This window comes from Oncorhynchus masou, chromosome 11 (genome assembly GCF_036934945.1).
Source record: "Oncorhynchus masou masou isolate Uvic2021 chromosome 11, UVic_Omas_1.1, whole genome shotgun sequence".
Classification (NCBI taxonomy): Eukaryota; Metazoa; Chordata; class Actinopteri; order Salmoniformes; family Salmonidae; genus Oncorhynchus; species Oncorhynchus masou.
Window position 1 is genome coordinate 35682230 of NC_088222.1, and position 16316 is coordinate 35698545.

At 45.6% G+C, this 16316-nt stretch overlaps 1 protein-coding gene across 7 annotated transcripts in view; it reads left to right on the top strand.

Annotated features, from left to right (window-relative positions):
* Window positions 1-16316, top strand: part of LOC135548594 (active breakpoint cluster region-related protein-like) — a 229614-nt gene that overhangs the window by 128927 nt on the left and 84371 nt on the right. For all 7 annotated transcript variants that reach the window (XM_064978349.1, XM_064978350.1, XM_064978352.1 and 4 more), the window contains 4 exons: window positions 9215-9267; window positions 10439-10579; window positions 12192-12313; window positions 15899-16067. In XM_064978349.1, coding sequence (XP_064834421.1) covers window positions 9215-9267; window positions 10439-10579; window positions 12192-12313; window positions 15899-16067 — 485 coding nt within the window. The remainder of the gene's footprint in view (window positions 1-9214; window positions 9268-10438; window positions 10580-12191; window positions 12314-15898; window positions 16068-16316) is intronic.

Sequence of the window (16316 nt, forward strand, 5' to 3'; positions counted from 1 at the left end):
CTCTCACTGTGTGTCTCTCTCTCTCGCTCTCTCACTGTGTGTCTCTCTCTCTCGCTCTCTCACTGTGTCTCTCTCTCTCGCTCTCACTGTGTGTCTCTCTCTCTCGCTCTCTCAATGTGTCTCTCTCTCTCGCTCTCTCACTGTGTCTCTCTCTCTCGCTCTCTCACTGTGTCTCTCTCTCTCGCTCTCTCACTGTCTCTCTCTCTCGCTCTCTCACTGTGTCTCTCTCTCTCGCTCTCTCACTGTGTCTCTCTCTCTCGCTCTCTCACTGTGTCTCTCGCTCTCTCTGTGTCTTTCTCTCTCTCTCTGTGTCTCTCTCTCGCTCTCTCTCTCTCTCTCTGTCTCGCTCTCTCTGTGTCTCTCTCTCTCTCTCTCTCTCTCTCTCTCTCTCTCGCTCTCTCTCTCTCTCTCTCTGTGTCTCTCTCTCTCTCTCTCTCTCTCTCTCTCTGTGTCTCTCTCTCGCTCTGTCTGTCTCTCTCTCTCTCTGTGTCTCTCTCTCTCTGTGTCGCTCTCTCTCTGTGTCGCTCTCTCTCTGTGTCGCTCTGTGTGTCGCTGTCTCTCTCTCTCTCTCTCTGTGTGTCTCTCACTCTCTCTCTGTGTCTCTCACTCTCTCTCTGTGTCTCTCACTCTCTCTCTGTGTGTCTCTCACTCTCTCTCTCTGTGTGTCTCTCTCTCTCTCTCTGTGTGTCTCTCACTCTCTCTCTCTGTGTCTCTCACTCTCTCTCTCTCTGTGTCTCTCACTCTCTCTCTGTGTGTGTCTCTCGCTCTGTGTCTCTCTCTCTCTCACACACACAATCATTACACTCGGTCAGGGATGTGCAACTCCTATCATCGGGGGCCGGAGTGGGGTCTCACTGTTCCCACATCCCTAGTAAACACATCCCTAGTAAACACATCCCTAGTAAACACATCCCTAGTAAACACATCCCTAGTAAACACATCCCTAGTAAACACATCCCTAGTAAACACATCCCTAGTAAACACATCCCTAGTAAACACATCCCTAGTAAACACATCCCTAGTAAACACATCCCTAGTAAACACATCCCTAGTAAACACATCCCTAGTAAACACATCCCTAGTAAACACATCCCTAGTAAACACTAATTGCATTCTTAACTAAAGATGATGATTAGTAAATTATTGGAGTCGGGTGTTAGCTGGAGAAAAAGTGTAACACCAACCAGTTGCTCATCCCTGTACTCGGTGGCGCTCTGCTATCCACCCTATATGTTCTCCAAGTTGTTTTAGTCTCGCAGCCATGCCTTTCCCTCCCGTTCCCGTTGGACCGACCAGACCACAGTCTAGACCACTGGCTTTGTTAACAAGAGAAGTTGAGGTCACCATGCTGCCTGTTGAGAAACACTGATGACTTTATTATACATATGTTAGACATGACTATATTCACAATTAGTCAAATGCTTATTGAAAATATATTATAATCCTGCCACCTCTGTCCCCTTCTCACCGTCTCTCCTGACACTTCGCTCTCTCCAAAACTTGATCTTTCCCTTCCTCTTTCAGTTTTCATTGAGCACTCACTCACTGACTCACTCACTTGGTGAGGGCTGGGGTTGGCATCAGTGTAACCAAGTCTAGATGCCAGTCAGGGAACTGGGCTCGCGTATGTCTGTAAGTCATGTCTCAGTGTTGTAGATCCAGGACTGCTGATTGGCTGTGACCCACTAGGACACCCTGGTTACCGGGAAGGAGCTGTCCGTCAGGTTGTCACAGTGACTTTGAGGAGGGTTCCATCACAGGCCCCCGCTGTGAAGCTCAATCTGTTTTCTATAATCAGCAACACCTCCATCAACCTCCCTCCCTCCACTCCTCTTCTCTCATCTTCCATGGCCCTTGGCCCTGTTCGCCTCTCTTCCCTTGCATTGCTGCTGAACTTTGAACTGTGCTTCTGTCTGCACTGCAGAGTCCCTGACTGACTGTGTCCTTGGTGATGAACTGAGACGAGGGTTGTTCAATCAGAAGTCCGTTTCAAAGCAGAGGGTGGTACTGTTAATTAGCTCCAGTGGAGGACAGTGAGGTTGAGTCTATTGGCCTGAGTCTTTGTCATCAAGAGGGAAGTATGTTTAAATTCATAAAGAAAGAAACTTCGACTTGAGTGATGACCACTGTTTTGTACGTTGGTCCCCCCTTAAAGCTATGAGCTGCAGTGTTAAACCATTCACATATCCACACAGGAACTGTTAGTGATAAGAGAGACAGCAGAAATCCACTGGGGATTCTGTTCTGATGGGGCTTCATATTCTATAACACACACACACACACCTAGACTCTCCTCCATTGTCGCCATTCATTTCTATTGTAATGAATGTAGATTCTTCAGTTAATTCACACAAGGCAGTAGGGTATATTCATCCACAATGGAGCATGGAGGGAACACAGGGAGCATTATTAATGGAGGGAGGGAGGGAACACAGGGAGCATTATTAATGGAGGGAGGGAGGGAACACAGGGAGCATTATTAATGGAGGGAGGAAAACAGGGAGCATTATTAATGGAGGGAGGGAGGGAACACAGGGAGCATTATTAATGGAGGGAGGGAGGGAACACAGGGAGCATTATTAATGGAGGGAGGAAACACAGGGAGCATTATTAATGGAGGGAGGGAGGGAACACAGGGAGCATTATTAATGGAGGGATGGAGGGAACACAGGGAGCATTATTAATGGAGGGATGGAGGAAACACAGGGAGCATTATTAATGGAGGGAGGGAGGGAACACAGGGAGCATTATTAATGGAGGGAGGAAACAGGGACAGGGAGCATTATTAATGGAGGGAGGGAACACAGGGAGCATTATTAATGGAGGGATGGAGGGAACACAGGGAGCATTATTAATGGAGGGAGGGAGGAAACACAGGGAGCATTATTAATGGAGGGATGGAGGGAACACAGGGAGCATTATTAATGGAGGGATGGAGGGAACACAGGGAGCATTATTAATGGAGGGATGGAGGGAACACAGGGAGCATTATTAATGGAGGGAACACAGGGAGCATTATTAATGGAGGGAGGGAGGGAACACAGGGAGCATTATTAATGGAGGGAGGGAGGGAACACAGGGAGCATTATTAATGGAGGGAGGAAACACAGGGAGCATTATTAATGGAGGGAGGGAACACAGGGAGCATTATTAATGGAGGGATGGAGGGAACACAGGGAGCATTATTAATGGAGGGATGGAGGGAACACAGGGAGCATTATTAATGGAGGGATGGAGGGAACACAGGGAGCATTATTAATGGAGGGAGGAAACACAGGGAGCATTATTAATGGAGGGAGGGAACACAGGGAGCATTATTAATGGAGGGAGGGAGGGAACACAGGGAGCATTATTAATGGAGGGAGGGAACACAGGGAGCATTATTAATGGAGGGAGGGAACACAGGGAGCATTATTAATGGAGGGAGGGAACACAGGGAGCATTATTAATGGAGGGAGGGAACACAGGGAGCATTATTAATGGAGGGATGGAGGGAACACAGGGAGCATTATTAATGGAGGGAGGGAGGGAACACAGGGAGCATTATTAATGGAGGGATGGAGGGAACACGGAGCATTATTAATGGAGGGAGGGAGGGAACACAGGGAGCATTATTAATGGAGGGAGAGAACACAGGGAGCATTATTAATGGAGGGAGGGAAGGAACACAGGGAGCATTATTAATGGAGGGAGGGAGGGAACACAGGGAGCATTATTAATGGAGGGATGGAGGGAACACAGGGAGCATTATTAATGGAGGGAGGGAGGGAACACAGGGAGCATTATTAATGGAGGGAGGGAACACAGGGAGCATTATTAATGGAGGGATGGAGGGAACACAGGGAGCATTATTAATGGAGGGAGGGAGGAAACACAGGGAGCATTATTAATGGAGGGAGGGGATGGGGAACACAGGGAGCATTATTAATGGAGGGAGGAAACACAGGGAGCATTATTAATGGAGGGAGGAGGGAACACAGGGAGCATTATTAATGGAGGGAGGGAACACAGGGAGCATTATTAATGGAGGGAGGGAACACAGGGAGCATTATTAATGGAGGATGGAGGGAACACAGGGAGCATTATTAATGGAGGGAGGGAGGGAACACAGGGAGCATTATTAATGGAGGGATGGAGGGAACACAGGGAGCATTATTAATGGAGGGAGGGAGGGAACACAGGGAGCATTATTAATGGAGGGAGGGAGGGAACACAGGGAGCATTATTAATGGAGGGATGGAGGGAACACAGGGAGCATTATTAATGGAGGGAGGGAGGGAACACAGGGAGCATTATTAATGGAGGGAGCATTATTAATGGAGGGAGGAACACAGGGAGCATTATTAATGGAGGGAGGAGGAAACACAGGGAGCATTATTAATGGAGGGATGGAGGGAACACAGGGAGCATTATTAATGGAGGGATGGAGGGAACACAGGGAGCATTATTAATGGAGGGATGGAGGGAACACAGGGAGCATTATTAATGGAGATGGAGGGAACACAGGGAGCATTATTAATGGAGGGGCATTATTAATGGAGGGATGGAGGGAACACAGGGAGCATTATTAGGGAACACAGGGGCATTATTAATGGAGCATTATTAATGGAGGGATGGAGGGAACACAGGGAGCATTATTAATGGAGGGAGGAAGGAACACAGGGAGCATTATTAATGGAGGGATGGAGGAACACAGGGAGCATTATTAATGGAGGGATGGAGGGAACACAGGGAGCATTATTAATGGAGGGATGGAGGGAACACAGGGAGCATTATTAATGGAGGGATGGAGGGAACACAGGGAGCATTATTAATGGAGGGATGGAGGGAACACAGGGAGCATTATTAATGGAGGGATGGAGGGAACACAGGGAGCATTATTAATGGAGGGAGGGAGCATTATTAATGGAGGGAAGGAACACAGGGAGCATTATTAATGGATGGAGGGAGGGAACACAGGGAGCATTATTAATGGAGGGAGGGAGGGAACACAGGGAGCATTATTAATGGAGGGATGGAGGGAACACAGGGAGCATTATTAATGGAGGGAGGGAGGGAACACAGGGAGCATTATTAATGGAGGGAGGGAACACAGGGAGCATTATTAATGGAGGGATGGAGGGAACACAGGGAGCATTATTAATGGAGGGAGGGAGGAAACACAGGGAGCATTATTAATGGAGGGAGGGAGGGAACACAGGGAGCATTATTAATGGAGGGAGGAAACACAGGGAGCATTATTAATGGAGGGAGGGAGGGAACACAGGGAGCATTATTAATGGAGGGAGGGAACACAGGGAGCATTATTAATGGAGGGAGGGAACACAGGGAGCATTATTAATGGAGGGAGGGAACACAGGGAGCATTATTAATGGAGGGATGGAGGGAACACAGGGAGCATTATTAATGGAGGGAGGGAGGGAACACAGGGAGCATTATTAATGGAGGGATGGAGGGAACACAGGGAGCATTATTAATGGAGGGAGGGAGGGAACACAGGGAGCATTATTAATGGAGGGAGGGAGGAAACACAGGGAGCATTATTAATGGAGGGATGGAGGGAACACAGGGAGCATTATTAATGGAGGGAGGGAGGGAACACAGGGAGCATTATTAATGGAGGGAGGGAACACAGGGAGCATTATTAATGGAGGGAGGAAACACAGGGAGCATTATTAATGGAGGGAGGGAGGAAACACAGGGAGCATTATTAATGGAGGGATGGAGGGAACACAGGGAGCATTATTAATGGAGGGATGGAGGGAACACAGGGAGCATTATTAATGGAGGGAGGGAGGGAACACAGGGAGCATTATTAATGGAGGGAGGAAACACAGGGAGCATTATTAATGGAGGGAGGGAACACAGGGAGCATTATTAATGGAGGGAGGAAACACAGGGAGCATTATTAATGGAGGGATGGAGGGAACACAGGGAGCATTATTAATGGAGGGAGGGAAGGAACACAGGGAGCATTATTAATGGAGGGATGGAGGGAACACAGGGAGCATTATTAATGGAGGGATGGAGGGAACACAGGGAGCATTATTAATGGAGGGATGGAAGGAACACAGGGAGCATTATTAATGGAGGGATGGAGGGAACACAGGGAGCATTATTAATGGAGGGATGGAGGGAACACAGGGAGCATTATTAATGGAGGGATGGAGGGAACACAGGGAGCATTATTAATGGAGGGAGGAAACACAGGGAGCATTATTAATGGAGGGAGGGAAGGAACACAGGGAGCATTATTAATGGATGGAGGGAGGGAACACAGGGAGCATTATTAATGGAGGGAGGGAGGGAACACAGGGAGCATTATTAATGGAGAGAGGGAACGTGAAAGAGAATCCATGCTTTTTCATAAGCGCGGCTCCAGTTGAGGCTCTGTTGACAGCCTGTGACACAGTGTGTGTTATAGAATATGAAGCCCCATCAGTAGTCCATCAGAACAGGATCCCAGTGGGCTTCTGCTGTCTCTTGTATCACTAGCAGTTCAATCAGAGGTGAGAATAGGAGGATGGAGAAGGAGGGATCATTTCAACTGCTGTACTGCAGATCAGAGGTGAGAATGGGAGGAGGGAGATGGAGAAGGAGGGATCATTTCAACAGCTGTACTGCAGATCAGAGCGACATTCAGATGCCTCTACTGCAGATCAGAGCGACATTCAGATGCCTCTACTGCAGATCAGAGCGACATTCAGATGCCTCTACTGCAGATCAGAGCGACATTCAGATGCCTCTACTGCAGATCAGAGCAACATTCGGATGCCTCTACTGCAGATCAGAGCGACATTCAGATGCCTCTACTGCAGATCAGAGCGACATTCGGATGCCTCTACTGCAGATCAGAGCTGCAGACATTCAGATGCCTCTACTGCAGATCAGAGCGACATTCAGATGCCTCTACTGCAGATCAGAGCGACATTCAGATGCCTCTACTGCAGATCAGAGCGATGCCTCTACTGCAGATCAGAGCGACATTCAGATGCCTCTACTGCAGATCAGAGCGACATTCAGATGCCTCTACTGCAGATCAGAGCGACATTCAGATGCCTCTACTGCAGATCAGAGCGACATTCAGATGCCTCTACTGCAGATCAGAGCGACATTCAGATGCCTCTACTGCAGATCAGAGCGACATTCAGATGCCTCTACTGCAGATCAGAGCGACATTCAGATGCCTCTACTGCAGATCAGAGCGACATTCAGATGCCTCTACTGCAGATCAGAGCGACATTCAGATGCCTCTACTGCAGATCAGAGCGACATTCAGATGCCTCTACTGCAGATCAGAGCGACATTCAGATGCCTCTACTGCAGATCAGAGCGACATTCAGATGCCTCTACTGCAGATCAGAGCGACATTCGGATGCCTCTACTGCAGATCAGAGCGACATTCGGATGCCTCTACTGCAGATCAGAGCGACATTCAGATGCCTCTACTGCAGATCAGAGCGACATTCAGATGCCTCTACTGCAGATCAGAGCGACATTCAGATGCCTCTACTGCAGATGTACAGAGTGATGTTCAACCAGGTAGTGAGTGGAGTGTAATAATCTATATTCAGGGGTCACAAGCAGCTCATTACCAACGCCCAAGGATTTGGATGTTCAGTGGAGATGGTAGACATGACGACAGGGGCCTGTACCCTACGGCTAAGCTGCCTTACCCCTTCACCCTCGCCCCCCCCTGTTTTCGTTCTCTCTCGCTCTCGCTCGCTCGCTCGTCTATTTTTGTTCTATCTCTTCATCTCTCTCGCTCCTGCCTTACGTCTCACGCTGGCTGTCAGCCCCGCAGGTGCTCTGTCTCTCAGCTGCAAAGCCTACTGGGAAATCAGCCTAGTGTGACAGATCTGGTTTGTAACTGGATTGGCTCCTGAGTGTGAGTTAAACCGGGATAGAGAGAGAGATGGAAAGAGGGAGTGACAGATTAAGAGAAGTTTAGGATTGAAAATGGGTTTTGAAGTCAAAGGAACATTTTGTGTGTGTGAACACGGCTTGGCATGGTTTCCCTAGTAACAGAGTAAATCTGTAATGGAATCAAAGTGCTATGTAACCAATAAGGATGCTGGAGCTTCACTGCATGTTAAACAGGCTGTCTATGGAGACGTGTGTTTGTGTAGTATGCGCAACCCGACAAGGAATTACGTGAACCCTGTTACCAAGCAAATTCTAGTGATGCTGAGCTACATGGCTGTGTGTGTTTGTCAGTGTTGGGGAATCGACTCTGAAAATATAGTTTACCAATTATTTCTCACAGGAAAAAGTTCTGCTACGCTGAAATTACCCTTTGGAAAAATTGTTTACTTAACTAACATTACGTTAAAAAAAGTAGTTCACGACTTCAAAACTATTTTGGGAAATGGACATATCTGAATCTCAGATGTCATGGACTAGAAATTGCCTGACAGATCCCTCTGGAGTCAGATGTTAACAGAATATAGAATTTAACCTATTAAACACAAGAGCTGGTCTGATGCCGGAGAAATTGTGCGTAGTTCAAGTCGTTAGCTACACCACTATACGGAAAAGAAAGTGAACTACTGAAAACACTACCAAGATTTGAATATAGTTCAATGACCAAGCTACTGAAAAATGTTGTTAAATGAATAGTGGAAACTAATTGTAGTTCACTACTCCCCAACGTGTGTGTGTGTGTGTGTGTGTGTGTGTGTGTGTGTGTGTGTGTGTGTGTGTGTGTGAGAAACGACCGAATGAAACAAAAAAGGCAGTGTTAGAAAGAGGGGGACATCAAACAACCCTGCACTGCATGCTGGGAGAGAAGGGGCCAAGGGGCCAACTCAACCACTCACATATTGTATGGATAGATTCACTTTCCCCTGCTGTATAAAAATACCGCATTCCCCTTGGCTCGCTTGTCATCTATGTGATCTAAGATATGAGAGGCGCACTGTGAGAAGGAGACATTTAGACCGGGTCAGGAAGTTAATCCTGAAGTGAATTGAGTGGGAATGTTTCTGAAAACAACCTTATTCAGCAGAGAAGGAACAACCGAGCTTAGAAAGAATGAGGTGTGTGTCCGTCCGTGCAGGGACCAGACACCTGAGGTTTTGGGTGATTGTCTGCCCCATACCCCAGGAAACCTATGCCCAGTCAAGTGTGTAATAGGCTTTTTGAGTCGTGTTTTTCTTCATTGTGTGTGTGTGTCAAACCGAACTGAGTGCCCTCTTCTTGTCCTTTCCCACAGCTCTCCTGTACAAGCCGATTGACCGTGTGACCAGAAGTACGCTGGTTCTTCATGTGAGGACACACACACACACACACACACACACACCAGTACATTGTCCGTCCCGACTAGCATTCGATAGATCCATGAAGGATTCTTGATCTCACCCAGATACAAATGACAAGATTGAATTAGTGACCGCAACGTAGAGATAGGTTGAATAGATAGGACAGGATCAATACTTATCAAGGATTAAGAGTTAGTGCTGTCGTGAGACACATAGTGATGGGGCTGGGTAGAATCTCTCTCGAAACCCCCGCAGGTCATTAAGATGCAGCATGGATCTGTATCCACCTGCAAAGTCAAACCCTGCTTGCTGCTGTTTATAGTAAGTGTTCCGTTCCGTTTGCCAAGCCTATACCTTTCCTCTGCGCTGTCCATCAGAATCACATGCTGGTATCAACAATAGGCGCTAATTTGATGGGCCACAACCAAGTGGAAAGGGAAAACCGCTAACAGAGGAAGCGGAGATGCCTAGACGTGTCCTCCAGTCTCGCTTCCAGTGCATTTCATGAATATGTTTTCCATAAAGCTGGTGGAGCCGTGACTAAACAAAGACCAGTTGGTTTGGTACAAAGGTAAGAGCAGATCACGCAAACACACAATGAACCCTTATTCCATATTTAGGGAATATATAGGGAATAGTGTGCCATTTGGGACACGGGGGCTGACAGACGGTGAAAGTTACTGTGTTCTTTTCTCTTGATGACGTAGGCTGACGGGTAGTGTACTATACCGCTGACATCAGCTCGAGCCTTCTAGAGCCTTCTAGAGCTTGTCAGAATACATTCACTGAGGTGTGCTGACGAGGCATAAATCAGGCAACGGAAAAGAGATGGGCTTTTCTTTCACACGCTCCTCTGAACAAAAGGAACTTAGTTACGCTGAGAATAAGGTATTTGCAATGTGGAAGCAGATTTTCTCAGCCATTTCTTAGGTAGCACTTTAAAAATAAAGTCATTAGTTACGCCCACGGTTCAATAAAGTAGAGACTCTCATATGCTTTAATTAGAGGAAATGATGTGGCACAAAACCCAGCGAAGCATCCAAGTCGTCCAATTCATCAACACAGGTTTAAAAACACATGCACAGTGACTGTCCATAGACATTTCATTTTAATGGATGTGGTTCTCTCTGTTTATGGATGGGGGATCTAATGGTCTTTCTCGCTCTGTGTTATTGTAGGATCTGCTGAAGCACACCCCTAAGGACCACCCAGACTTCCCCCTGCTGCAGGACGCTCTGAGGATCTCCCAGAACTTCCTGTCCTCCATCAACGAAGAGATTGACCCCCGCAGGACCGCCGTCACCACGCCTAAGGGAGAGGTGGGGTGACACACACAGACACGCCATTTTAATAGACTACTTTATACTTTTCAGAACTTCTTGTTGTAACCTTGGGGAAGTGTGCCAATGCATTTGTGAAATGTGTTTTGAGGTCAGCGAGAAACCCACAGTATCTGTCCTCTCCTCCTACCCCCACATCCTCAATCTCTTCATTACCAGCTTCCTCTCTCTTCATCTCTCTCGATCGCCCTCTCTCTCTAGCATCTTTTGATCTTTCCCCTCTCTCTCTCTCCCAGCATGCAGTGCAGGGTTGTTTGATGTCCCCCTCTTTCTAACACTGCCTTTATTGTTTCATTCTGTCGCTTTCCGCATGTCAGCCTTTTCTCCTCTTAATGCTTCTCTCTCGGAGTATATCCTTTCCTTCCTTCCTCCATCCCACCATCTCTCCCCCTTACGCTTTACCTCTCCTCCTTTCTCCATCTCTCTCTCCCCCCTCTCTTCAGCTATCCTCCCTCCATCTCTCTCTCTCCCCCTCTCTTCAGCTATCCTCCCTCCATCTTTCTCTCTCCCCCCATCTCTCTCTCCCCCCATCTCTCTCTCTCTCCCCCATCTCTCTCTCCCCCCCCATCTCTCTCCCCCCATCTCTCTCTCCCCCCATCTCTCTCTCCCCCCATCTCTCTCTCCCCCCATCTCTCTCTCCCACCATCTCTCTCTCCCACCATCTCTCTCTCCCACCATCTCTTCCTCTATCCGTTTTCCATTCAGTCAGCTCAGTTCTTAACCCCCCAGTCTTCTCTCCATTCGTTACAGTCTGTCTGTTACCAGTTCAATGGAAATCTCTCTGCCCTCTTTGGCTCAGGCTTTCCTGATTTACTCCAGTTCGTGTTTAGCTCTGCCTTATTTTAGCTTTCCTCGTTGGATCTCCAGAGATGGACAGATATAGAGCGATAGAGAGGGGGAGCGTTTCAAGTTCTGAGTGGCTTACTTTAGCTGATGATTATCTTGCTGTAACACCGCCATCACTGATAATGTTTAAAAAATATATATATATATATTTCACCTTTATTTAACCAGGTAGGCTAGTTCAGAACAAGTTACTCATTTACATCTGCGACCTGGCCAAGATAAACCATAGCAGTGTGAACAGACAACACAGAGTTGCACATGGAGTAAACAATAAACAAGTCAATAACACAGTAGAAATAAAGAGTCTATATACATTGTGTGCAAAAGACATGAGGTAGGCGAATAATTACAATTTAGCAGATTAACACTGGAGTGATAAATGATCAGATGTGCAGGTAGAGATACTAGTATGCAGAAGAGCAGAAAAGTAAATAAATAAAAACAGTATGGGGATGAGGTAGGTAAATTGGGTGGGCTATTTACCGATGGACTATGTACAGCTGCAGCGATCGGTTAGCTGCTCAGATGGCAGATGTTTAAAGTTGGTGAGGGAGATAAAGGTCTCCAATTTTACATTTTATATGTAAAATACATAAAATATAGACAACAAGCGTTCTTTTGTATTGCTGAAGCCTGACCTATACCTCCTACAGTAGATCCTTTCGGGAAGTGAATGTTTGCGGCTAGGCTAGTTGCCCCATGCTGGGCGTGCCACAGGAAGTGATGCCGTTTCTCTCCCTGGTAGGCTCGTCAGCTGGTGAAGGATGGTTTCCTGGTGGAGGTGTCAGAGGGCTCCAGGAAGCTGCGTCATGTCTTCCTCTTCACAGACCTACTGCTCTGTGCCAAGATGAAGAAGACCTCCGCAGGGTAGGTTAACTCTCACAGAGTATCACCACAAACACATGCACATTCAGCTATCTACAGTACCCACTGTGGTATTCACTGTGCCTAAACGTAGATCGTACACAATGAGTGGTCTCCAGTGTTATATGCTCCTATCATGTCAGTGCTGATGTGTCTGTGATATGAAACAGTGTGGCAGGATGAATGACAGTCCAGCTCCAAAGGGATTTTCTTTTTCACTGCTATTTTTATTTCCTCCATTTGAAGTATTCTCTGATGTTATAATAAAAAAGGAAGACTATTAATTGAAAATGTGAATGTTGTCACACGTGATGTGATGCCTTTGGTGCTGCAGCCCAGGGGTTGGTATTTTTTTACCCCCCCCCCCCAAATTAAAAATACATTTACTCAAGCCTCGGGGTTGGATGTTTGCCTTTCTGTAGACTATTGTGGAGAAATGATTTAGAATAGTGATTAGAGGGCTCGTATAGGGCTGAATATTAACACATTGCCGCAGTGGATGTATGGATGTTGGGAAATGTATTACAATCTGGTCTCAATCTGGTGCTTGGGCCTGAGGCTGTGTGTATGTGTGCGCGTGTGTGTGTGTAAATTGGGAATGACAGCATACACTGCCTTAGATTAAGTGTTTAATTTAAAGGATTGCCTCCAATGGCATGGTTACTGTCGTTGGCGTGATGGGGGCTCATTGTGATTGACAGTCGCTGCTGTCCCTCGACCTCAGTGTGAAGGACACACACAACTACCGTTGTCATGGTAACCACCAGTCTGTAAATCACTCTGTTATGGTCTGTAGCTTTAGCGGTCTGTCGTTGTGTCCCAAATGGCATTCTATTCTCTATATAGTCCACTATGGGGTCAAGAGTAGTGAGCTACATAGGGAATAGGGTGACATTTCAAATCAAATGTTATTGGTCACATACATATGGTTAGCAGATGTTATTGCGGATGTAGTGAAATGCTTGTGTTCCTAGCGCCAACAGTGCAGTAGTATCTAACAATTAACAATACACACAAATTTAAAAGTAAAAGAATGGAATTAAGAAATATTGAAATATTAGGACGAGCAACGTCGGAGTGGCATTGACAAATGCAATAGAATAGAATACAGTATATACCTATGAAATGAGTAAAGCAGTATGTAAACATTATTAAAGTGACTAGTGTTCCATTATTAAAGTGGCCTGTGATTCCATGTCTATGTATATAGGGCAGCAGCCTCTAAGGTGCAGGGTTGAGCAACCGGGTGATGGCTGTTTAACAGTATGATGGCCTTGAGATAGGTGTTTTTCAGTCTCTCTGTCTCAGCTTTGTTGCACCTGTACTGTATTTGAGACGCAGCCTACTGTATGTGTCCTCTGGTCTGGATTATAACACCATAGGATTAGGCCAACAGCCTATTAAAACACGCTATCCAGTTGATAGCTAATCATCAGTATTAACTCACTGAGAAAACTGAATCCCATTCAATCCCTCTATCTCCACTCAATCATCATCGATTATTAATGTTTCTATAATGTTTATATTGACTCCATAACCATCATTATTTTCCTACAGACTTGGTATATAATATACCACCATTTGCCAATGTAGAGATGTAAATTAAGATGTAATCCATGTGATTATGGAAATTAAGGGCTGTGAAAAGCTCATTGGGGAGTGTGAAAGTGCTGTGGACGGATGGGAGGAGATTAGATATGCAGATTTTATTCAACAGCAGCAGAGACAATCTTGGTCCCCCAATCAGCTCCACCTCGGTCTGTAAAAGGGAGGGTGTTTATTAAGTGGACTCTAGATCATCTTCAAGTCTTATTGGGCATGTAAACAGTGCGTGAATACAGATCCACACCTTCGAGACAACAGCTTATAACACCCCATGGACCACTCTGAGACAAAGGGTTTGCTTACAAAGGGGGAGGGGATCTCACCCCGTATTAAGAAGGAGAGGAGGTCTTATAAAACAAATTGAGGGATGTTTGCAGGCAAAAGGGGGGGGTGAATGTATATATTGGGAGAAAAGAGAGGTATCTGCTGTCTCTGTCCCTCTATAGTACAATACTGACAAAACACTTATTTAACGAGCCAAAGAAAAATGCTAATCTAAAACATGAAAGAGTCATACTACTATTTGTTTGTTTTTCAGAATTTTACTTTGGGGGTAAAAACAGGACATTTATTTTTCTTGTCATATTTCCCGCCCCGTCATTTTATGAGGTTTGCACACATTTGGAGTTGTGATGTAATGTTTTCCTGTGTTAATGAGTTTACTGTCCTGCCTCCAGGAATCATAATGATACTAAATGCTCGTTAGGGGAATACAAAAACATCTCCGACAACATTAGTGAGCATCTGTATAACCTGATGGATGTGCTGAACACGCATTTAGTTGTCTTTCTGTGTCTGAGTGTTTAATATGGGATCTCCTCAAGTCAAGCAATCTTTTCATACTACGAAACATAAGGAGTTATTGTAGTAAGGGGAGATATGTTTAAGTTAAATCCTATGGTGTTGAGCACAATGGAATAGGGCTCAACAAAGACGCATGATATTGCATAAAGCAAGACAAATGGAAGATAATTCATTATATGGTGGGTATTGCCCATCTCCTTTCCAGGGCCAATAGAGATATCTAAATTTAACTGCGAGCAGCAATGAACGGGGTTCACAGGATGACAGAAAGGACACAAGATTTGTTACATGCTTCGTAAACAACAGGCGTAGACTAACAATGAAATGCTTACTTATCGGCCCTTCCCAACAATGCAGAGAGAGGAAAAAAGAGAAATAATAAAAAATATATAGCACAAAAAATAAATGTACAATGATTAATGATATCCTGGCTATATCCATGGAGTACCAGTACCGAGTTGATGTGCAGGGTTACGATGTAATTGAGGTATATAGTTCCTACATGATAGTGCTCACATTATGTATCTTCCTTTATATGCAATCAGTGAAAGCATTACCATGTGTATCTCTCAATACCACATGACGCAAGTGAAGTTTAGTGCTGTAGGTTGGTACCGTGGCCTACTTTGAATGCAGAAATGCAGAAACGAATCATTCTCAAATTCATTAGAAGCTAATTGATTTAGCCTATATACCAAATCGGTAGTCAATCTGATGTATGGTTCATGAGAATATATAAAAACTTTTTTTACCAAATTGTGCAAGCATGAGGAAAATCTATCCTCATGGACCTTATTGCTTATTGAGGCATATTTGCTCAGCATGAGGAAAGATGCCTAAATACAAAGTTTCAAGTCTCTAGGTCAAATGTCGTGGCAGATATGAGGGTTTAAGTGAGACTGCTTATAACAGTGCCACCTATAGGCCAATCGGTGTCATTATTTTTTAACAAGTTGCACATGGCCTCAAGTGTCTGTATGCCAAATAGTTTTTTTAAAGTTACCAATCTATGCATGAGTTATTTGACCATGTCAAAAAAGAAATCTAAGAATAACAATATTTTTCCCAACTTCGCTGTGATCCCTAATTACAGTAGGTCCTTTGTCTTTGTCTCTCCTGCCTCCTCTTAAATATATGTAAGATATCGATCTCTCTCTCTCTCCCCTCCTCCCTCTGTAGGAGACACCAGCAGTATGAGTGTAAGTGGTACATCCCCCTGGCAGACCTGACCTTCCAGTTGCTGGATGACTCGGATGTCTTGCCCCATATCCAGGTTCTGCCTGAACATGAGATTGAGGAGATGAAGACCAAGATCTCTGTCATCAAGAGCGAGATCCAGAAGGAGAAGGTGATATATTCTGTTTATTTAAACAAACAAAAACACTTTTATTTAGGCAGGTAAGTCTAAAAGAACAGATTCTCTTTTGACGTTGTATCCAGTACTGCTTTGTTTTAGACTCAAACTAAACCCAATAGTTGTAAATTGAGCCAAAATAGTGATGCAGCCCTTCCTTTGCCTCCCACTCAGTGTCAGGCCAGGTCATGGTCAGCTGGCCATTAAGGCACTGTGGAGGAAGAGTGTCCTGCCCAGCCTGGC